The following is a 23432-nucleotide window of genomic DNA, read 5'->3' on the forward strand; positions in this document are numbered from 1 at the left end:
CTTGCAGTAAGTGAAAATCCTACAGGAGTTTAAAAGCCTCAAGCTGTACAACCAGGTAGCTACTGCCATGTGCTCAGCGGTGGTAAACATCAGAAGATGGGCAGAAACACGCTGTCCCTGGCCGGGAACCCGCTCAGCACCAGGGAACAACCAGCTGTAATGGAGAAAGGGAAATCACTCCTTATATATTACTCCTTCTTTCCTCTTAAGCCCTCCTTCCCCATTAGTTCATGAGATTCCTGGCCTCTGGAACACCCTTTGTGTGGCACTGAGATATCCCAGGATGTCCTTGCTGCAGTCTGGGGTTGGTGGGTCCTATCCTGCTCCTGGATTTGCTAATACCCTGATTTTCTAAACCTTTTACAGGGAGTAGCTGATGCTCAGGACTGGGCTTGTGCTCCTTTAACCTTGCTGTGGATGTAAACCCGAGGACCAGCTCCTCCACAATGTGGGTTTTGGTTTTGGTTTTGGAGTTTTTTTACCTTAGCTTAATCCTAAAAAGATCCGAAAGGGTAAAGCAGCATTTGGCACCTCGGGATTCCTGGGAAACCGGAGTCTGGCCACAGCTGAGCAACGAGGCGCAGGGTTAAAGGCTGGTCTCCCTTTTCTTGAGAATGTATTTACATCTGCCTCTCTATTATTATCTCCACTTAAAAGCCACATCCCTACCTATATAGTAAACACAGCCCTGGCTCTAAATAGCAGCACTGCCCTGAGGCCAAGGCTCTGACTACTTTGTCTTTTTAAAGTGTGTTTTTTGCGACCGTGGGTTGAGAGGAAATAATAATTTAAAAAAAAAAAAAAAGTAGCAACCCCAGACCTGGTGTAGTTGGGGCTGGGACATCTCTCCAGGGCTGTGGATCGAATGTGCTCCCTCGACACCCAGCACCTTGGCTGCTCTCCTGCGGCAGCCGGCTCCAGCCCCCTCCTCTCCTGGCAGGGAGCTCAGCCTGCAGCTGGAGCAGCTTCTTCGTAGTGGCCAGGGTGGGTTTCCCTCCCTCTGCAGCTTCGTTGGGCTGCGGAGAAAGCACAGTTGGCATTTTGAAATCAGAAGGAAAGCGCAGAGGCTGGACCAGAAGCTGAAATTGAGCCCTGACTCTGCCTCGTCCAACCCTAAACCCCACCGAAGGTGCCCGCGTGGACGTGCATCTCGCTAGGCTTTGCTTTGCCACAGGAGGGTCGGCAAGGAGAGGTGGTGCCCCTGCTCTGAACTAGGACAGGTAAGGCTGCAGGCGACACAGGGCACGTCTCTCCGACAGGATGCAATTTATTCCCAGCTTTCCGCTCTCGGAGCTGCATCTTTGATCTCGGAGGACATGCTTGCATCTTAGCTCGAAGGCACCGCTGGTTTTCATTAGCGGCTCGCTCTGCAAACAGTAGCTGGAATTCCTTGTAGCCAATACGAGCCTTGCCGGGTTCGTTACGAACCAGCTTGAAGGCACGCTGGGAGACAGCAAAACATCACCTCGCTGCCCCTCTGCATCTCCTCCCAGCAGAGGATGAGGCACCCCAAGACTTTTCGGGGTTCCTGCTTCTTAACCCCTGTCAGGACACGCTGCCACCAAACCTTGTCTGCCACCCGGGGCTGTGGCTCTCATTTCTGTGGGGCTGGCTGAGCATGTGAAAGCCATTAACTCCCCAGTCACTGTGATTTAAAGACCCTTTTGATCAAACAGCTTGCAAACGTCTGCCCCGCTCCCCTCTCCGTGTCCTCTGCTCTGCAAAGCCGGGCAGCGGGCAGTTCCCTCCCGCATCCTTCCCGGAGGGCCAAGTTCTGCACTCCTGCTGCCCAGCACCCATCTCCCAGGGGAGTTTTGGCTGCCAGGATGAGGCCCATGCTGCATTTGCTGTTCCTGCTCTGCTGCAGCAAGATTGCCCCATTTCAGGGGTCTATGTGATGCTTTACTGTGCCCTCCTTGCTCTGCAAATCCCATCCAAATTTGCAGTGCCAGGCTGGTGGTTTAGGTATTCTTCTGTTTGCTTTGCCCTCAGCCCAGGGGAAACATTTCAGAGAATTATTTGCGCTATCAACAAAGCAGCTCCAATCTCCAAAAAAAAAAAAAAAAAAAATATATATATATTACCACTAGATGTCAGTGCCGCCCTATGCTGCGTGGTGGGAAACCTTAAATCCATCCCTGCGAGTTTGCTGCCACGGAGCAGATTCCCGCCGCAGCAAAAGAGGGAAAGGGTCCCGCAGCCAGCGCAAAACCCACCTGATGTCAAAAGAACCAATTCCACTAGTTTTCCTTTTAAAGTAAGCAGGTGGGAAGAAATCTCTCCCAGAAAAGCAGCTGGGCTTTAAATCAGGGCCCTGACCTTGTGTCCTGCCAAGTTATCTTCAGTGAAACCATCTTAGCTGCAAAGGTTGGCCAGTGAGATCCAGGGAAACGGTCGCTCGCCTTAGTTTTGCATGAGAAGGGGAGATTTGGGCTCGATTCAGCACGAGTGAGAACCGGCAAATGAATTAAGCACCAAAATGCACCATCCTGGTATAAATCTGTAATCGTCGCGTTGAACCCCCGCTAAATGACCACAGCCACGAGAGGGCCCCCCCCACCTTACGAGTGGTGCTTATTTAGTGTTTGGTACCTCAAAACTCTCAGTACCCCATTAAAAAAAAACCCCAAACAAACCAAAACCAAACCACCCCGGTTTTACTTTCCCCTTAGTGCAATATTTGACCCCCTCGGTGCTGCAGCCCATCCCTGGAGACCGCGCAGCAGCAGCGCAGGAGGTTCGGCAGCTGCGAGAGTGATGCTAAGGAAAACTGTAATTCCTACTGGGTCCCTTAAACGTGGGGAAATCAGATTTTTAGGATTTAGGAAAGAGCAGAGACAACCAGGCTGGGTCTTGGTTTATCAGCTGGTGATGCCTTCTCCAAAAATTCTTGGTGCCGTAGGCACAGCTTAAGCTGGGTACACCGAGAGCAAAGGGCCACGGTTGTGATTTGATTTGATTTAAAGAATTCCAGCTCATATTTCTAAACCATCTTAAGGCACCTCCATATTTATTCTCTATTTTTAATTGCATTTTGATTTCTCGTGCAATCCAGGGCGTTCAATTACGTTTCATACCTTGATTTGCAGAGCAGGAAAGTGTCACCAGAGGGCAACCTTGCTTCAGGGTGGTTTTGGAGCTCCAGTTGCATGCAGCTGGGGCTGGGAGGGAAGCAGGTTTATGGCTTTCCAAAATCAAGGGCTAAATCCTATCTCCAGCACTACAGCCCCTTCCCAGGCTTTGCACTCTCTGAGGAGCTGCTTCTCTACTTCCCGGCTGGGTTTTGAGGCTTGCAAGGTGGCCCAGGACCAGCACATCAGCGAGAAGAGCCTCCAAGGATCACCTGGTCCTTCCCCCAACCTCTTGCAAAGTGGTATCCGACCTGGGCTTAAAACCTCCAAAATTGATGGAGACCTCCAAGCCTGCCCCAGGCCTGCTTTTCCTATGAACCAGCCCATAAATAGTGCTAAAGAAATACGACAAGTTATCATGAAAATACTTTTCTCTAGGAAAAAAACCCCTTCCATATGAATCCCTCCTCCCATTCGACTCTCGCGTGGTTTATGGGCTGACAAAAATGAATGAACTTCATAATGATTTGCCTGAGTGCTGAGCATCCTCAGCAGTTGGCTCGTGGATCTCCATCACCCCAGGTTTATTCCAGATGTGCGTAATTTTGACAACCTTTCAGGCTTACCCAGCCCTGCAGCTTCACCCTTTTGCAAGCTTGGTGTCTTTATGCGTACTTGGTTTATGTATTTCTGACATGAGCAGCACATAAAGCTAATTAATCAAGGATGGACCCTGTCTCAGGTAGGTGTGTGCGATACAGAGCTGTGTAGTCCTGGGTCATAAATCTTCAGGCTGAAGGTGTGTGTATGAACAATAAGAAATGTGTGCTACTAATTCGGGGGGGATATTGGGGACCATCATCTAGCTCCTCTAAATTTCCACTTACTGTTTTAGAGCATCCCGGAAAAAATCTGCTTCTGTCTTCCTTTAAACAGGTGACAGCCTTAAATACCAAGTGGGGGTGAATGGAGAGGGGAATTTTGGATGCTTTCTGGGCATATGAACTGTCGGCCACCCCAGGACCTGCAATACCAGCCAGAAATCAGGCAAACCCAAGCTTTACAATTTATTCCACATACCTTGGTATTCCCATATCGAAGCCCTGCCAGATGCCAGAGGTGACATTACGTGTCTGGACTATGCGAGACGGCAGCAGAGATGCTCCTGCTCCAGGAGCAAGGAGACAGGACACAGATATCCTTCTTCTGTGTTGCCTGTGCACGGGGCAAACAGGCTGATTTGATTTTTGTTGTCTGCTTGACGATGTTTAAAGCATAGATCCGCTTCTCTCACCGGGCAGGTAAAGTGCTGCTGCCATCCCTGTTGTGTGGAAGAACTTCAAGGGCTGCATGGGAAACCCAAGGCAGAGCATCCTGCCCATCTCCAGTCGCTATCATCTGAGCCAGAATAAATCTAATTAAATTCAGCATCTTCCTGGACCAAGCATGGGGCTGGTTTTAGGTTACAAAGATCTCAACGTGCTCAGGTTTCTTGCGCATCTCTCCCTCAATGACCCTATCTATACCCAGCCAGACTTTTTTTTTTTTTTTTTTTTTTTCTTCTCCAAGCCTTTCTTTCCTGGAAAGCCGCCTAACAACTTGCTTTGACTCATCTTCGGTCTCTGGAGAGGATCCTCCTTCCTGCCCATGTGGTGGGGAGTTGGGAGAGCACAGCCTGAACTTTTGGGTGAGAGCCCAGGCTCTGATCTGCCAACCTTTCAGCCCAGGACAAGTGAACGGCTTGCAACGCCAGCTTTTCCCTGCCTACAACCTTTCCAGTCTATCTTTGGCGCGGAGTTTTCAGACGATCTGTTTAAAACTATTTCTTTTGTGAACTGGAACATGCAGGAGATACGTGAGGTCGGGGGTTTTGGGTTTTTTTTTTGCTCTTCTTTTATTTCTGTATTCACACCCTTGGCATCACAACGATGATAAAAAAAAAAAAAAAAGAAAGAAAATAATGTGTCATCACTTCCTGGAGGCGTTCGGGATGAAGCAGGAGGAAGGTGGGAGAAGGAGGGTCCACATTGCAGACAGCTCACACTGAATATTTCAAGATCAGAGCAAGCTATGGATTAGGCCTGGGTGAGATGATAGGTTATACCTTAAAGCGGTTTCTAGGCAAAAATCAAAGTAGGAGCCAAATTTACCTTATCTACCGTAATATACCTTATTATGCATAGCTGTTTGGTGAAGGTCCAAAGGCATCTTCCATCTCTGTTCCCTACTTACCTCGTAGTCTCCTTTAGGTCACCTACATCCAGCCTATTTCCATTAAAACCAGGCAAACTACAGGGCATGAAGAGCAGCTGGGTTCAGCCCCAAGCCCCTGGAAAGACGTGCAGAATGAGACCAAGGTGTTGCCTTGGACCCGCTCCTTCCTGCGGATGTAAAGGGCTGTGGGGTGCGAGCAGCTGCCGGGAGGTCCCCAAAGAAGGGACCTACCTGCTCTCTCCTATCCCTCACCCTCCCGCTGTGGCCGATGACTGCAATCTGCCCCTTCGCTTTGGCAGGAGACATAACAGATATATTCCCCTCTGCCCACCCAGGTTTGAGAGGGATGTGCCGCGGAGATAGAAGTGCCCCGAGCAGATGCCACAACCCTGGGACTGCTCAAGGGCTTCGTCTGGGTCCTCTCTGGTGACAGGGACTGGTAAAATCGCATCATGTCCTTGAGCTAGAGGAAAAATAAAATAAAGATATGCCTCCCTTCTCATCTGGAGTGCCCTGAGATATGCCAGTAGCCCCTGGAGCTGCCTGTAAAAGAGTGAGCCCTAAGGGCATTATATGCTCCATATACTCAGCAGCCTTTCTACTCACCGCAGGCAGGAAAATGAAGGCAGCAGATGATTCAGCTTGCAAACAAAGCTCTGTCTTTGGGTAGGTGAATCCCACCTGTTTAGAGGGACAGAGGACAGGGGAAGCCGTGAGAGAGCAGCCAGCTGATCCAGCCCTCCACTTCAACCCCAAAGATGCTGGCACACCGTTAACATCATGGGACAGAGCGAGTCCGGCTAAAACCCAGCATCTGATGGGATGGAGCGGGTCCCAGCTCAAGCAGAGATGAAACACTCACATTTTCTGCCTGCCTTTCCTCATCAGGAGGCAATCAGATGTTCTCCAGGCTGGAGGTAAAGTCCTGCCAGTTCGGTTTGACTCATCCTCTGCTGCTGGAGAAGATCTACCAGATGGAGGAGCTGGAGCTCCTGGGGCAGCAATGACTAACCCTGGCTCAATGACCTCTAGGCTGGGGTACCTGGAGCCAAGGTGCTTTTATGGTGCACATAGGGACCTTTCCTCTCCCTTTCCCATCTGCTCCTCACCAGTATGTCTGCAGCGCAGAGATCCCCTGAGCTCCTTGCAGCATGCGTGCCAGCCTGTGGGGTCTTCTGCCATGCCTCTCCCCAGTGCTGAACACCAAATGCTACCTGAGATGGTGCAAGTGCTGCTGCCTGCCCGCCGCCTGTGAAGGGAACAAGAATTTACTGTCTTTAAACACAAAGCTACAAAAAGCAAACAGTGCGGAGGTGGGGACAGGAGAAAGCACAACAGCCTCCCTGTCCTGCTCAGGAACCTGACGCAGCTTCAAAAATAAGCTTCGCTCCCAAAACGTCCCCAGGAGCCATGGGCTCAGCCCAGAGCTGGATGCTCCTGCTATAAGGTGGCACCTTTGGGACCGTGTGCCACCCTGGATGCTGCTATGGTCTTCAGGATAAAGTTGTCTGTTGAACGGGGCAGTGCCGTGGGAAGGAGAAGTTCCCTCCTGGCACCTCAAGATGCTCAAAGTTGTGTCCTTTTCGCCTTGCACCTCCACGCCCCGTGCTGCCCATTTCTCTTTGTGGTCCTGTCGACATCCCTGGACACATTGCACTTTGGTCAGCAGAAAAAATCCCTGATTCACTGAGCCCAGAGCAGTCAGATGATTATTCTGGGTCACAAGTTCAGCCGCAAGGCACACGACCGAGCAAACCACGGCGTGGGGAAGCGCTGCCACAGAAACAAGCTAGGCTGCAGGCTGTGGGCTCTGCATCTTAAGCAACAGCCTTGGCTGATATTTCATATATGCACAAATACTTAAGCTGTGCTTGCAGCCTTTGTTGAGGCTTGAAATCACATCAAAAACAGCCTCTCTATGAGAAGGCCTTAATGTTGTCATTAAACCAATGCAGAGTGCTGCAAAGGAGCGTGGGGTGTGAGGACGTGCGTGACTTGGGTGCCCGGTGGTAGTTTGGGAGCATTACCTTCGGGGCATCCATCCTTCCCTCGGGCATAAAACCAGCTTGTGTGGAAGCAGAACTGCTGCATGGAAAAAAGACCCATTGGGCACCTCCCTGTGCAACCCATCCCGATGTCGGGGTGCTTATTGCTGTCAATACATCTATTCCTCAGCCGCAGATGGTTACTGAGGACTCTTTTTCGCTCTCCTGTTAGCTGTCCTGCTCAGAAAAATCCCACCTCTGATGAGATCTTTCTACCTCCCAAGAGCATCAGCTGCCCCAGCATCCTCCCAGGTCCCAAACACTGTTCTGAAGATCACTTTGGTGAGCATGGGGAGATTCCCATATACTGCCTCTAGTGTGTCCCAGGGTCTCTGAGGAGAGGGTGTTAAGGGTATTAACACTTACCCAGTGGCCCTGGGGATACAGGGAGGCTGAGCCCTTTCCGAGAAGTGGAAATTGCCCCTTTGATCCTTGGTTGCAGCCCCTGAATGGGGCTGGGGTAAGGTAGCGAGGGATGCACCCAAAGCGGGTTGCCTGGGGAGAAGAGCACCCATGGGATACCCGTGGTCTGGAGGCACAGAAGGTGGGGCTGTCAGAGCGGTGTTTTGCTGGGGTGGCCGGTCTGAGGGTGCGTGGGGGGACACAGCCCGGATCTCGGTGCCAGGCTCACCCGGGCTGTGAAAAACAGGTTTACGTGTTCCCGGAGAAGTCTGAGAGCTAAACACTCAGCTGCCAAACAGCAGGTCCCCACCTCTGCTGAACTGTCCCAAATACCAGCGCGGAGCAGAGGACCTTTCATCTTCACTGCACGCCCCTGCCCCAGCCAGAGCCCCCCCCCCTCAGCACCCCCATCTTTGTGGATTTACCCCCCCGCCCCGGGGCCAGAGTTCCACCCTGCCCCTTCAGGACCGGAGAAGCGGCAGGAGGGAGCCCGGCAGACGGGAGCATCCCTGGGGGGCTGCAGGGTCCCCCTCTCCGCTGCAAGAATACAAGCGAGGGGGGTGTCCCCCCGCCCCGCACCGCCCCGCACCGCCCCGGGGAGGCGGCTGCAGCCCCGGGCGGAGCGCTGCTTCTCCCGGCCCGGCTCCTCCGCCGGCCCCGCTCCGCTCCGCCGCTCCCGGCCCCCCGCACCGGAGTGGCTGCGGCGGGGCCAAGCCGCGCCCCGCTCCCCCCGCCGGGTCCCGCCGTATATAAACCCGATGCGCCCCACAAGGCAGGTAGCGGCGGGGCAGGCGGCTCGCACGGCCGCTCCGCTCCCCTCCAGCCTCCGCCGAGTTTTGGGAAGAGGAGGAGGAGGGAAGGAAGGAGGGAGGGAGGGAGGGAGGAAGGGGGGGGCCGGCTCCTGCTTTCTCCCCCCCCCCCCTCCGCCCCCCACCCCCCCCCAACCCCCGATGCCGCCGGCGTGACCCGGCCGGGACGATGCTGCCGCTGCTGCCGCTGCTGCTGCTGGGCGCCCCGGGGCTGAGCCTCCCCTCGGGGGGTCCCCCGGCGGACACCGAGGTGGTCACCCCCCTCCGCCTGGACCCCGACATCAACGGGCGGCCTTACTTCAGGCGGGGTCCCGCCGAGCCCCCCCGGGGAGGGCAAGCGGTGGTTTTCCAGCTCTCGGCTTTCGGGGAGGATTTCTACCTCCATCTCTCCCCCGACGCCCACTTCATCGCGCCCGCCTTCGCCGCCCAGTACCTGGGGGTCGCGCCCGGTGCCGCCCGCCCCCTCCCCGGTCTCCGCCAGTGCTTTTATTCGGGGGATGTCAACGCCGATCGGGAGTCTTTCGCTGCCCTCAGCCTTTGCGGAGGGCTCCGGGGGGCTTTCGGCTACCGCGGAGCCGAGTACATCATCAGCCCGCTGGCGGGGGGGGCGGCCGGCGGAGCCCACCGCCTGCAGCGCCGCAGCCCCGGCCGCCCCGTCGGGACCGGAGCATCCCGCTGCGCCGTGGGCTCCGGGCTCACCCCCGGGGTGCTGCAGGCGCTGGACAAGTACCGGGGGCGTGGGGAGGGGAAAGGGGGTCGGGCCAAGCGCTTCGCCTCGGTCCCCCGTTATGTGGAGACCTTGGTGGTGGCCGACGAGTCGATGGTGAAGTTCCACGGCGATGACCTCCAGCACTACCTGCTCACCCTGATGGCCACGGCCGCCCGCCTCTACAAGCACCCCAGCATCCGTAACCCCATCCAGATCTCCGTGGTCAAGTTCCTCCTCATCGGGCAGGATGACAAGGGGCCCAAGGTCACCGGCAACGCCGCCCTCACCCTCCGCAACTTCTGCGCCTGGCAGAAGAAGTGGAACAAGGTCAGCGACAAGCACCCCGAGTACTGGGACACCGCCATCCTCTTCACCAAGCAGGTGAGTGCCGGGGGGATGACCCGGTGGGGCTGTCCCCAGTTTCAAGGAGCTCAGCACCATGCTAAGGCCTCCTGCCACCCGCAAGCCCTCTGAGACTGTTGCACCTCTGCCTGATCCCCCTTTCCCAAGGGACCCTCCACCCTCAGATGCTCAGGGCAGGGGGAGCAGAAGTGTGGACCAAGCTCTCTTGAGCCAGCCCTTGCTGTCCTCTGGGCAGGTTTTGGCCAGCAGCCTGGAGAAAGCCCTGCCAGGGGGTGAGCGAGGCCAGGAGGTGTGCAAAGGCAGGTTGTCCCCACGGGCAGAAATCTGCCACTCCATCCCTGCCTGCTGGCAGGATGCTCAGCAGCCAGTGCCTGGTGGCTCTGGTGCCCAGTGGCCACCACCCCAAAAAGCAGGGAACTGAGCCCAGAAGAGGAGGAGTGTGGCCCCGCTTCCCCCTCCCCGGCTGGGAACAGCTCACGGTGCCACCTGCCAAGAAAAAACCTCTCCCCACTTCCTCTGACTCATGGTCCTCCTGAGAACCTGGACCTCTCCTCCAGGCGCTGGCTGCTCTGCGTGGATCCAGTTCAGGGCTGGAAGAAAAGCAGCAGAGATATAGCCAGCACTTGCAGCCCTTGCCGGGGGAGGCCAGACTCTCCCCCCCGCTGCCGTGAGCTGGCCGCATCCCTGCGGTGGGAGAGGGGCTTTGTCCACCTGCCTTTTGCTCACCTTTGGCTACGTGGGGTGCTCTCCATCTCCCCCCACCCCAATAAATCAGGTGACACTGCTTCCAGAGCCTCACACCCAAATGCTCTTCCTCTTCCCTGTGGTCCTGTCTCAGCGTTGACATCGGTGCGGTGCCTGGCTGTGGGGTGTTAGAGCCTGCACCCCCAAATTGCTAATGGGAGAGGAGAAGGATGAGCCTGGTTTTAAGGGGACTGTCACGTTTTATCCTGGCTGCAACAGGCTTTGCCAGCAAGAGCAACTTGTGTTTTCTTCTTCCCCCATCTCTGCCTAGATGTCTTTGGATTAGGGACAGGTCAGGAACTCCCTGCAACAGCAGGGAGACCATTCCCAAAACTTCCTTCCAGGTCAAACACTCGTGGGTGGGAAGGATACGGTGTCCAGCTCAGTTCAGCTGCCCCTAGCCTGGGGTCAGCGCTGGCTGATGATGGCCCAGAACAGGAACAATGCTGTGCAGGACGTGTGTGAGACCTCGTCCCGCCCGTTCTCCTCGTCTCCCGCAGCCCTGGGCAGGGGCTGTGTCCTCTGTAAATCCTGCCGGAGCACAGGCAGGGTTGAACCCAAGCCTGCTGGAGCAGCTCCTGCCTGCACGGGGCGGCTGTAAAGAGGAGGAAGCCTGCTGACACCCCTGCAGGGATCAGCCAGCTCCAGCTCTGGTGGAAACCCGGTGAGGTCACCGGAGCTGCACGTGGGACGGATTCGGTCCCAGCAATCTGAAAGCTGAGGATCACAGCCGGGCATTTTTTACACATTGCTAAACCATCCATTCCTGAAATCCCAAAGCAAGCTCGGTGCAAACGCACACGATTGAGGACACATCTGCCTTCCTTGAGTGCATCCATCTGTGTTCCCCTGACACCCCAGAGCTTATCTCCCTGCCAAAAAACCGTTACATAAGCCCCCGACTTAAATTTCATCTCAAGCCCAGTTGATAGGCAGTTTCCAGTTGTGTCAACGAGTTGCTGATGAATGGGGCTGTCCTCTCCTGATGTTGGTTGTGCTGGATTGCGGATTTGCCTTCGAGGAGCTCAGTCCTGCTCAGCTGGTGGGCGCAGATCTGCCAGCAACCACGGCCGTATGACCTTCATCTTCCTACCTGAGCCAGTGCTTTATTGGAGGGTCCTGCAGAGCATCATCCAGCCTTTAGTTGCACTCCTGCCTCTTGGAAATAGCATCACACACCATGTCAAAGGCCTCAGCCAAACTTCCCACTCATCCTGAACCTTGAAACCTTGATGTCCCACCAGCAAAGGTTTACTGAACATCCTTGGCCTGCTGTAAAACCAAAGGGACGTCACACCAAGAAACATCTGGCTGCAGCCTAGCGCACAGCAGATGCTGTGGGGGAACTTGGAAACCCACGGTCTGTAGCTCAAAGCTCAGATTTTTGGGGTTGCTTTGGACAGACGAGGGAAGCCTCCATGGTAGGGAGAGTGCTTACGACCTGGTCTCTGAGCAGGCGAATTAATGCAATAGCCACAAGGATGCTCCCCAGCTGACCTGCAGAACATCTCAAGAAGTTCACAAGGGGATGAAGAAGTGCCTGCAGATGAAGGTCAGGCTGGCAGGAGAGCCCTGATGGTGCATCAAACAGGTTGCTTGTGGCCCCTCAGCGCAGTGCGAGGGGCACCGGGCATCCTCCCTTTATTTGGGTTGGCAGCGGGGGATATCGGTGATGGTGAGCACACCGCGCAAAGGCAGAGCTGACCCTTTGCATGCTGCTTTTCCACCTTAAACCTCTTGCATTTCTTTCTCCTCCCCTCTGTAGCTCCATCCTTGCGTCGTCGCTTGCATTGCCTCCCCTCCTGAGCAAGCTGGACCCCCAGCAAAGCTGGAGGAGGTGTTTTTTGGCAGGTCAGGACCCCTCGTTGGAGCCTAGGGATGCTGCCCAGCCTTTCAAAGTGGGGGTGGCTGGGAGGAGGTTAGGAAACCCCCATTAATAGCTGCTCGTTCATGTATCCCCGCAGCCAGCAGGCGAGGTTCAGAGCAAGAAGTGGGTCAGTGTGTCAGTGCAGGTGTTGGGCTGGGAGCCAAAAGCTCTCTGTGCCAGCGAGGAAACAGCAACTCTTCAAAGAGCAGCGAGAGGGGATCCGCAAGCGGCCACCTCTTCCTGGTGACGTTGTGTCGTGTCCCCCCTGTGCCCCACCTTCACCCCCAAACCCCCAGCACTGGGACTGCCACAGAAGAGAGCGTGGGCAGTGGGGGCTTGGGCAAGCTGCATCCCTGGGTTAGCTCAGTGTGATGATGGCATGGGGTCTTGGTGGCATTTTGGGACAGGGGACCCTGTGCCGGGGCTTGCCAGCCCCATTTAGTCACCCCACGCTCACTGGTGGTGGCCCTGTCACCGGGGCTGTGGGGTTCCCACCTGCTTGTCCCTGCCAGCATCGATGCACAGTGGGATCAGGGATGCTGCAGGGTCCCAGCCAACAAGGAAAACTGCTGCGGAGTGGAGAGCTGAACCCGGTTGTACGATGGGGTTTTCCACCTGCTGCGATAGCCGACCCTGACCCAGGCGTTTCTCCACCTCGCCTCTTCAGAGATCACGGTCTTGTCTGCGCCTCCAGACTTTGTAGCCGCAGGTCTCCTGTTAAAGCCATCTCAGCCCTGGCCGGGGCTCTCCGTAGTCTTCGGGACTGTTATTTACCCACCGCTGAACCTGCCTGCGCGGGAATGCCTTCAGCTTGGAAACCTCGCTGGAAATGTTGGCAGAGCTGCTCATGCGAGATTTCAAGCAACCCAGGCGCTTTGGCTCGGCGAGCGCTGAGCATGAATCACGCTTATTTATAGCATGGGAGCGCCCGGCGAGTCCCTTACGTTTGCTTTTCATGTGGAAAGCTGCTCCCTGCCCCCTGCATAGCCTCCCCTGAGGCTCCCATCCCAGCTGGGATGGCACCGAGGGATGGGGATGATGCTCCTGCTCTCCCAAGCCACCGAGAGACCCCCAGCACGGGAAGGGGGCATCTGAGGACAAGGCTATTGCCAAACTGCAGCGGTGGTGCCTCTTCAAACAGGGACTTCTAATTTGCACGAGCACCTTTGAATCCCAAAGAAGGGCAGATCCACCTACAGCAGGACCTTTCCCATCCTCTGTCCCAGCTGTGTCTACGTGGGGTCCAGCAGCCCTTGTGTTGGGGGTGGAAGGCTGGGCTGGTTCCTCCTTCAATCAGCTGGGCTTGGTTCCTCCTCGAGGGACGGCTGCAAAGCGTCTTGGAGAGACAGAAGCACTTCCCTTAGCCCTGGGAACCTCTGGACCTGGTCCAGGGGCTTCTTGTTCCTAGGAAGAAGTTGAGAAATGAGGTTGAGAAAAGAATCAGCTGTGAGCCCAAAGCCAGGTGCTTTCCTGTCCACCCGCCTGGGTCTGGTCCTTGAGCTGGGAACCAGGCTGACTCCTCCGTGCTGAAACCTGCTCCACCCTGGCCGGAGGAGCCGTTTGGGTGGGAAAAGCTGTCGCTGAAGGCACAGGAGGATGATATGCACAAAAAGCATCCCCGGTGCCAGGGTTAAATGCAAACACATCATTGCAGCCTGGTCCGGGTCAGGGTGAAGTTTCCTGCCTCCGCAGCCTGGTGCGGACCCCATCCCTTTGGGGTGCCTCCCCCCAGGAAGCCTAGGATCAGCTCCCCATTGGATGGGGGGGGTGACAGGGGACAGTAACACCCATGCTGGCCCTGGGACTAACCCCTTGCCTCTGTGCCTTGCAGGATCTGTGCGGTGCCACCACCTGCGACACGCTGGGGATGGCGGACGTGGGCACCATGTGTGACCCCAAGCGCAGCTGCTCCGTCATCGAGGACGATGGGCTGCCATCGGCTTTCACCACCGCCCACGAACTGGGTAAGGCTCCCCGCTCTCCTCTTCCTCTCAGGAGGAAAGCCAGGAGCTGGCAAGATTCAAAATAACCCTGGTTTCAGCCTCCGGAAGATCAGACAATAAGCAGTATCCGGTGATGGGGAAACTCCACCTTGGGGCACGAGACCTCCCCGAGCCGGGTGGGAAAGACCTGCTGAGAAAGCAAAAGGCTTTGCTGTTGTGGTTGCTACCTTGGCTGGGTTTCCAGCATTCAGGAGTCCTGAAATAACAGGCGGAGGGCACACCTACCTCCGGAGACACTTGCAGTGCTTGGCGGGAGGAAGAGGAGCAAGGGGGGGATGTGGGGTGTGAGCACTGAGTCTCCTTCTCTTTGCAATTTCCTTTGTCCTTCCTTTCCACTGATGGCCATGCGCAAGCAGCCAGGACAGCGTGCTGGAATGCACACTGGCTCAGGGATGCCACCGGCAGGGTGGCTTCTGTGTGCTGGTCCTGCAAGCTCCCGGAGTCTGCGTGTGGTCTAAGCCGGGTCCTGTGAGAGCATCAGCCTTCCCCGGGTGTCTCCTGGGCTGTCCACAACCATTGCAATCCTTGCAAGGGTCTTCCCCGCTCTGTGCCTCAGTTTTCCCCCTTGCAAGAAGCTGTAGGGGCCCTACTCTGCGTGCTAAACGGGGTTATTCATCCTGCCCCCTCTTATCCCCTCCCCAGGCCACGTCTTCAACATGCCCCATGACAACGTGAAAGCCTGCGAGGAGGTCTTCGGTCGGCTGAAGACCAACCACATGATGTCTCCCACCCTCATCCAGATCGACCGTGCCAACCCCTGGTCAGCCTGCAGTGCTGCCATCATCACCGACTTCCTCGACAGTGGCCACGGTGAGACCTCCTGCGCCCCTCACCCTCTTACCTGTGTTTCTGCCCCATAGGAGCAGGATCTGTCCATGGGGCTGGTTACTGGGAGAGGCTGATGGGCTGTAGAGCAGCTCTTCTCCCTGCCCTGCAAACAAAGTTAGAAGGAAACAGGGAGTTTGGCAGCATTTCTGCATCGTCCAGGTTTCCTCGGTGCCAGGGTGTCCCCAGCAGTGATGTCTGCCAGTGTCACCAACAGATGGAGTCACTTGGGTCTGGGATGCAGCTGACCTTGAGAGCATCCCTGGGATGCTGGTCCCGCTGGCAGTGTGCGGCTGGGATAGTTTTGGCCAAATTACCTGCAGCCATCCCTCACCTCCCCACAGCAATGCGCTCCCTCCCCACACTTGGTCCCTACAACCCCCCAAGCACCCAGTAGACCCCTCCATCCCTACTCTTGCAGGGGACTGCTTGCTGGACCAGCCGGCCAAACCCATCCCGCTGCCCGAAGACCTGCCTGGGACGAGCTACAGCCTGAACCAGCAGTGTGAGCTGGCCTTCGGCGTGGGCTCCAAGCCCTGCCCGTACATGCAGTACTGCGCCAAGCTCTGGTGCACGGGCAAGGCGCGTGGGCAGATCGTCTGCCAGACCCGTCACTTCCCCTGGGCAGACGGCACTGGTTGTGGCGAGGGACGCTTCTGCTTGAAGGGTGCCTGCGTTGAGAGGCATAACATCAGTAAGTACAGGGTGAGTACCTGTGCCGTGAGCCCCAAAAAACATCCCGTGGCTTCGCCCTGAGTTTTTTGCGCGGATGCTGGCTGAGCAGTCCCCCGCCTCCTGGTGCTGGGGACGCCAGTGTGAAAAAGAGATGGACGTCCCTTGGGAGTTGCATATTTCTCAAGGAGGGATGCTGCGGCTCCACTCTGTCCAGTCCCAGGCAGGTTTGGAGGCAGCCGACAGGTTTTGCTCGCAAAGGGATGGCTCCGAGTCCAGAGAGCCCCTGCTTGGGACGGAGCCGTAGGTGAAGGGGATGCAGCATCTCACCCTACCGCATCCCCGCAGGTGGACGGCGGCTGGGCGAAGTGGGCACCCTACGGACAGTGCTCGCGGACGTGTGGCGGTGGGGTGCAGCTGGCCAAGCGGGAGTGCACCAATCCGGTGCCTGCCAACGGGGGCTCCTATTGCAAGGGTGTCCGCGTCAAGTACCGCTCCTGCAACCTGGACCCTTGCTCTGCTGCAGGTAAGGGGCTGGAGCTCAGCTCGCTCATGGATGTGTGCATGACCTGTAAAATCAGTGCCGGAGGTCCAGGCTGGTCTCTGATCCATGCACACCCTTATTTTTTCCAGTGCCAGGGAAGAGCTTCCGCGAGGAGCAATGTGAGGCTTTCAACGGCTACAGCCACAGCACCAACCGCCTCACCGCCTCCATCTCCTGGGTCCCCAAATACTCCGGCGTCTCGCCCCGGGATAAATGCAAGCTCATCTGCCGGGCTAACGGCACCGGCTACTTCTACGTGCTGGCACCCAAGGTTGGTGAGGGATCCTTAGGGTGAGCGCCTGGGCTGTAGGATGGCTCCAGCGTGCCTGGAAATTAATGCATTTTCCTTGTCTGGTGGGCAGCAGGTGTTAGATGAGGTTGTAGAGGAGGAGAATCCACCAGGCTGGTATGAATCAGTCTATATGTGTCCGCTTATTTATTTCAGGGCTGGATTTGCTCCATGCAGGGTCTTCCTCTGGGTTCGTGAAGGTGCTTCTGGGATATGCCCATAGCCCTGAAATAGAGGATGATAATTATGGTGGTGGGGAAGTGATGTGTGTGCTGGACAGGGTGGGTGGCCAGACATGGGACTGAGCAGGGTGATGTTAGCTGTCCCCCCCAATGGACCCTGTTCCCTTTGCACCGATGCAACAGAAAGGGCAGAAAATGATGTAGCTGGAGAAGAGAAGGGATAAAGTCCCATACAGCTCTTCTCAGAAACCCTGAAAACCCTGACTGCAAAGCAGAGCACGAGCAAAGGGCAACACGGTGCCTGGCAGGATCTCCTCGGGACATGTTGGATGGATTTGGGTAGCCCCAGGTTGGATGGCTGCAGCTGGAGGTGTTTGTGGGGTGGCACAGGGAAATGCAGCGCCTTGTTTTGCTCACCCTTGTGCAGGTTGTGGACGGCACCCCTTGCTCCCCAGACTCCACTTCAGTCTGCGTCCAGGGCAAATGCATCAAAGCGGGCTGTGACGGGAAGCTGGGCTCCAAGAAGAAGTTCGACAAATGCAGCGTCTGCGGAGGAGACAACAAGAGCTGCAAGAAGGTCTCAGGCTTGTTCACCAAGCCCATGTAAGTGTTAGCGGACCACGCGCACTTTCCCCTCTCCCAGGTCTGCTTTTTGGGGTGGATGCAGGAAGGTGGTGGAGATTGTGATGGGGATTAAGTCCATCCTGAGCAAACTTATCTGGTGCTAGCATACATCACTGTGTGGAGACCTGGGTTATCTCTGAAGGAGAAGCAGGACACACTTAATGTGCTCTCGGCTTCTGCTGGTGGAGTTATCTCTGGCACATCATCTTCTCATATCTGGGTGACCTCAGCTTAGACGAAACTCAGCATAGGGAGGAGATTCAAAATGATCTTCATGCGAAGGGGGGATAACTGTAGTGCTGGGAAGATCTCAGGGCTGTAGCTGCAGAGCTTCAGGCTGAGGCCATGTCATAGCAGGATGGCCTCATGCCTGATGGTCTGCCCTGCATGCTCTTCTCTTCCAGGCATGGCTACAACTTCGTGGTGGTCATCCCCGCGGGCGCCTCCAACATCGACATCAGGCAGCGGGGCTACAAAGGGCTGATCAGCGATGACAACTACTTGGCGCTGAAGAATGGGCAGGGCAAGTACCTGCTCAATGGCCACTTCATCGTCTCGGCTGTGGAGAGGGACCTGATGGTGAAGGGCAGTGTCCTGCGGTACAGCGGCACCGGCACCGCCGTTGAGAGCCTTCAAGCCTTCAAGCCCATCCAGGAACCTCTGACTTTGGAGGTGCTCTCCGTGGGGAAGATGACCCCTCCTCGGGTACGCTACTCCTTCTACCTCCCCAAGGAGAGCAAGGAGGACAAGTCCTCCTACAAGAAGGAGGGCAAGACCCCACCAGACCTCAACAACAGTGTCCTCAGCCTGTCCAACCGCTTGGACAGTGGGAGACCGAGCTACAAGCGTCCCTCCTACAAGTGGGCGGCGGGTGGCTGGGAGGCTTGCTCCGTCACCTGCGGTGATGGGTTGCAGAAGCGTTCGGTGGCTTGTCGTGACTCCTATGGCCAGCCGGCTGCCGAGTGCGATGTGGCACAGCGGCCAGCTGATGTCCGGCTGTGCGGGGAGCCCTGCCCAGTGTGGGAAGCTGGACCTTGGTCTCCCTGCTCCAAGAGCTGCGGTCGGGGTTTCAAGAGACGGGCGCTGAAGTGCACGGTCCCATCTGGGCGCTTGCTGCCCCGGGAGAGTTGCAATTTTCGGAGGAAGCCGCAGGAACTGGATTTTTGCACCTTGAGGCCGTGCTGAGCAGGTCAAGGCGTGTCTTCGAGGAAGGGCATGGTGTCCCTCAGGCTGGATGCGGCTGAGCAGCAGCCCGGGGTTGGGAGAGGGGGAGATGTCCATAGCACATATCAAACGTGGTGGTGGGGGGGGAAATGTGGGGGGAAGAAAAAGGGGACCTGGGTGTGGGGACAGAGCGTGCACACCCAATGCGCCCAGGAGAGAGGGATTTTACCGACCAGGTTGCTCGGAGACAGAGCGGGAACGAACATCTACCTCGAAGCCGCTGAACGACGTGGAAACCCACTGGCGGAGGCTGGGAGTCAGGGGCGGGAGGAACAGATGGAAACGAGGGGGATCGCTGCCCAGGATGGATCCGAGGACAGGCAGGGAGATGCTCCTAAATTGCACAGTCAAAGCCTCCCCCGTCTTACCAGGGCCAAGCCTACGTTCCCCCTCCCCGGACTCCCCCAACACTCGTGCTAAATGGGACCAAAAGGATTTACCAATGCAGCGACGGCAAATTATACTGTCCAACCACCGGCGAGAGGAGGTGTTGGGCCTGATGCCTCCAGGGCTCGCTGGCGGTGACTTTGCAGCCTGGGCAGCCCAGAGAGCACCAGCAGCATCGCCGGACCAGGCTGGAAGGTGGTGGCTTTATTTTCATTTTCTCCTCATGTTTATGGCCTGACCAGTGTAGATTTTATGGTGCTTAACTCTGTATTTTTTTTTTTTTAACCTTCTTCCTCCCTACCCCTCCCAACGGATGTAAACCTTGCGTGGAGGTGACAGCATTATTTCCAGTGGGCTTTCTCACCTGGCTGAGGTTTTCCTATGGTGCTTTGGGGTGGGGCTGTGCCAGCATCCAGCTGGGAGCTCCTTTACACCCTAGTCCACGCCTGAAGTTTTTCAGGGCTAAAAGGGATCACTATGGACCTGAGATTTGAGCTGTCATTGCAAAAAAAAAAAGCAACAAGCAACTGTACTGTAGAACCACGACGCAGTGCCATGTGGGGTCAGACGCAGCCCCGCGAGTCGCTGGTACTTGACTCCACTCTGGAAATGGTGCTCACTGCTTAATGGGACCAGTATGCCGTGCCCCGACACCCCACTGCCTCTGCCCTCCAACCTTTGGGCCAGGTTCGGTTATTTTTCCTCTGCATTAAGCCCCCCCCGAGCTATCCTGAGCTGGGCTCACATCCCTGGCGTCACTTTTCAGCAGAAGATAAATTTGGATCTTGGGTTTTCCTGGGGGAAAGGGGCTCAACGGGATTCAGGCATGCAGGGAAAGAAGGGAGGTTGAACCTCTTGCTGCTGCAGAGCATCTACAACCAGCTTTCCCCTCCTGGGTTTTGGGCAAGGGTTTACTCGGTACCTCTGACGGCATGCACCGTGTGTTATGCGTGCATTACGTAGCATCGTGCCCGTTGTGGTCGGAGGCTGTGTTACCTCTCACACTGCCCTCTTAACACATCATTTAGGTCTCTTGCTCACATCATATCATCAGGGACCATTTCACTTTTTGCTTTTCCACTGATGAAGGTGCCTCTTAATTAATTAGGTGTGACTGTGAGCAAGCTAGAGTCTCCAGGTCGAGCTACGCAGTTATTGGGATCAGCAGAAAGGCACTACAGGGACGATACACAGATGATGGGTAGGCAGAAGTTGCTGACTCAGCAGCTAGAGACTTGGAGCCTACCTTGCTCACTCAGTCCCATGCAGGTGGGAAACTCCTTGTGCCCTCTGGTCTGCTCCAAAAAGCTGTGGGCAAGGGGAGAAAGACCACAAGAAACAGCACAGCGGTAGCACAAGGATTTCCTTGTTAGACCTTCTCACCAGCTTTGCAAATTCCTCATGACGTTTGTGGACCCATCCTCTATGGATTTATGCAATGCCTTTGTGAACACAATAATATTCTGGGTCTCCACGTTGCTCGATAGAGCCAGGAGCAGATGTTGTGGTTGCTCCGCACAGCAGGAGATGGGATTTAATGTTCTAGGAAATCCCTTCCAGGTCTCCATTCCCATAAATGCATCATCCATTTTTGGAGGGTTTTCCTGTGTAGCCGAGCCTGCCGTGCTTTCGTCTGGGGACAGAGCTCCGAGGAGCTGCCCTTTTGCGTCTTGCCATTCAACAGATGGTTTCCAAGCCACCGAGAGATCATCACCCTTGTTCACGGGGAGGGGAAGGATGGGGCAGGAGGGATTTCTTGTGTTGAGGTTCTTTTGCCGAGTGTGCAGCAAAAGGACGGAGATGCCGATCGTACTGGCTGCTTTGTGTATACCATGTATACTAAACATCGATCTCTGCTGTTTGTGCGTCAATAGCAAACCTGAAATAAAACCATATTTAAAGTTACACCTGGTCCCCCGGGGCACACGGTCATGCCCATGTCATTTAGTTGATGGCTGCAGAGCATTTCTTGTCTTATTGCAATCTTTCAAATCTCAACTTCGTTAATTGAAGGAAAGGACAAAAAAAAAAAAAACCAAAACCAAAACCGCAAACCACTTTGAAAGCCTAAGAGGTTTATTCTGACTTGCTTCTGCTAGAGGATTTGTTATTGGCATAAAAAACAAACCAAAACAAAAAACCCACCAGCCTGAAGGAGCTTGGTGGTGGATCAGTCCGTGCAAACCCCGGGGCTCGCCTGCACCGGGAAGTTAAACGCATGAAGCTGGTTTGCTTTAGCCTGAAATCGGGATGCTCTTCTGTCAGAATAACAGCGATATAGGGTTAAAAGGATTAAGGTAAAATGGAGCAGCACTCTCACATCCTGGAACAAGAGTGTCTGCACATACCGTTGTCCAGGACCGTCCCTTCCCGATGTGCTATCCCAGACTCATCCGCTCCGGATGCGGCCAAAGCCTCAGGCACAGCCCCTCGTCACATCACCATCGGATGGTCTGGGAAAAGCGAGGTTAGCTTTACAGCTGAGCCCGCCTGGCGCGGCTGCGGAGCTGCTGGGTGCCCGGAAAACAGCGCGTGTTCCTCCTGCCCATTCCCAGCACACCCTCCCTGAGTCAGAGCCCTCGTTACATCGGGGCCACCGGTGAGATAAACCCCTTCCTTTTAACGGGACACGTCTGCTCAGGGATGCCTGATGTCACCCCCTCCAGGTCTCAGTGGATTGCTTGGTATTTTATTCACCTTGGTATTTATTCTTCACCTGAATCCTCCAGCTCCACTAAATGTGAAGGAAACCTGTAGCTTTGAAACCTCAGCTTTGCCCAGGACTTCCCATCAAACTCCCAGAAAATGTCTCAATCCGGAGAAGGGCAGAGCCGCAGGTTCCCGGGAGTTATTTGCACCCTGGGAGAGGCACAGGGAGTATTTCTGAAATGCCCCGCCGGTAGCATTTAATTTTCCTGTTCCCTGGTTTTGGCACACAGAGAGCACTGTGGATTTTTGTGTAAAAGAAAAAAATACCTAAAAAAAAAACTTACCACAAAAAAAAAAAAAAAGAAAAAAACCCTAGAAAGGAAAAAAAAGACTGAGCCAAATTCTCTGCTAGAACAAGTGCATTTAGTTCTCCGGGTTATTTTAGTCTCCCATCTACTTCCTTTGCCCTTTTCTTGTGCGCTTCCCCGGACATCTGCTTTTGGCCACCTTTGGCGAAAGACGCTGGATTAGACGGACCTCTGCTCCCACCCAATACACCTTGTCTTACATCTTAAGCACTAAAAATGGCATGAAAACTGAATCTCCCCCACCCCGTGGCGTAATAGCATGATGGGACATCAAGATCTCCAGCCTCTTAAGCTCTTGCAGCAACATATATAACAAGTGCTAAACTCTCTAAATGATTTAATACACGAGGGGATTTGCTGGGAAGGAAGGTCCTGCGGTGCTCCAGCCACAGCACCGTGAGCTTTGCTCCAAACCCATCCCTGGCTGAGCCCGAGGATTGAAGGTGGCTTGGGCAATGCACTCCAAATGCCTTTATGAAACTAAAACCCGATCCCGCATCTGGGACCGCCTGCAAATCTGCTTGTTTTCATTTGTCCTAAGCTGAAACCTGAGAAGCTCGGAAAAAATTAAAAAAAAAAAAAAAAAAAATAGGGGGGGGTTACCTGAAGTGTAAGGGAGAGAAACCATTGAGGCCAAGGGCAGCGCTCCTGCCTCGTCTGTCTTTCTGTTCAAGGATGCTTCGACGTGGCTGCAGATCTACTCCGAGGTTGGGATGCTGCCTTGCTATTATTATTGCTATTATTATTGGGTTTTGCCGGGAGACAAAAGCAAAACCAGACGTAGGTTGAACAAATGGCTCTAGTTGATAACACATGTCCTGCAGAAAAATCTCTTCCAGGGGAAGGGTGGGGGGAATAAACTGGGAAGTTTTTAAACACTCTGCTGTGCCCCGCATCCTCAGGAAAATAAGGATGTTCATGTGAGGTCGGGGATGGAAAATGAAGCGCTGATGTGGAGCAGGGACGGGAGACCCCGGCCCCTCTTCCCCCTTTTCCCCGCCACCTCTCCCGGCGCCGATGGCTGCGATAACAGCCGTGAAGCCCATCGCAGAGGACAGACTGTGCTGGCTACGGCCGGCCCTCCCCGAATCTGGCAGGAAAAAACCTGCTCTCCAAGCAGAAAAGGCCTTTTTCCCACTCCGGCGGCTCCGAGGATGTGTCATTGGTGCTAACCCCGGGTCGGGCGCCTGCAGAAAGCCCGGGCAGCTTTTCCGCAGCCGGGCGATGGAGACGAGCGCCGGCACCGCTGCAGGACCGGCTGGGGAGGGATGCCAACCCCCCGGCGATGCCGACCCTTGCTGCTTACTTGCAGCAGACTAAACTTCCCCCCCCCCCGTCGTCCTCCCCAGCCAGCAAACTGACACATTCCCACAAGCATTTCTGCTGTTCTGTTTTTTTAAAAAAAAAATTTTTTTTTTTTCTAATTATACAAAGCGGTCAG

The 23432-nt window shown here is 55.4% G+C and overlaps 1 protein-coding gene across 1 annotated transcript; it reads left to right on the plus strand.

Annotated features, from left to right (window-relative positions):
- Positions 1 to 8516: 8516 nt before the first annotated feature.
- ADAMTS15 (ADAM metallopeptidase with thrombospondin type 1 motif 15) lies at positions 8517 to 20877 on the plus strand. Its single transcript, XM_054803264.1, has 8 exons — positions 8517 to 9631; positions 14056 to 14188; positions 14870 to 15037; positions 15474 to 15757; positions 16073 to 16250; positions 16358 to 16539; positions 17167 to 17342; positions 17768 to 20877. The coding sequence occupies exons 1-8, from the start codon at positions 8711 to 8713 to the stop codon at positions 18546 to 18548; spliced, it is 2823 nt and encodes a 940-aa protein (XP_054659239.1). The 5' UTR covers positions 8517 to 8710; the 3' UTR covers positions 18549 to 20877.
- The last annotated feature ends 2555 nt before the right edge of the window (positions 20878 to 23432 follow it).

The sequence above is a fragment of the Grus americana genome, chromosome 24 (assembly GCF_028858705.1).
Source record: "Grus americana isolate bGruAme1 chromosome 24, bGruAme1.mat, whole genome shotgun sequence".
In the NCBI taxonomy this organism is placed as follows: domain Eukaryota; kingdom Metazoa; phylum Chordata; class Aves; order Gruiformes; family Gruidae; genus Grus; species Grus americana.

Bases quoted from the DNA above. Each gene is read 5' to 3' on its own strand.
- ADAMTS15 (XM_054803264.1), top strand. From the start codon at position 8,711: ATGCTGCCGCTGCTGCCGCTGCTGCTGCTGGGCGCCCCGGGGCTGAGC. The intron at 16,251-16,357 runs GTAAGGGGCTGG...TATTTTTTCCAG, and splicing joins GGACCCTTGCTCTGCTGCAG to TGCCAGGGAAGAGCTTCCGC. The intron at 17,343-17,767 runs GTAAGTGTTAGC...CTTCTCTTCCAG, and splicing joins GGCTTGTTCACCAAGCCCAT to GCATGGCTACAACTTCGTGG.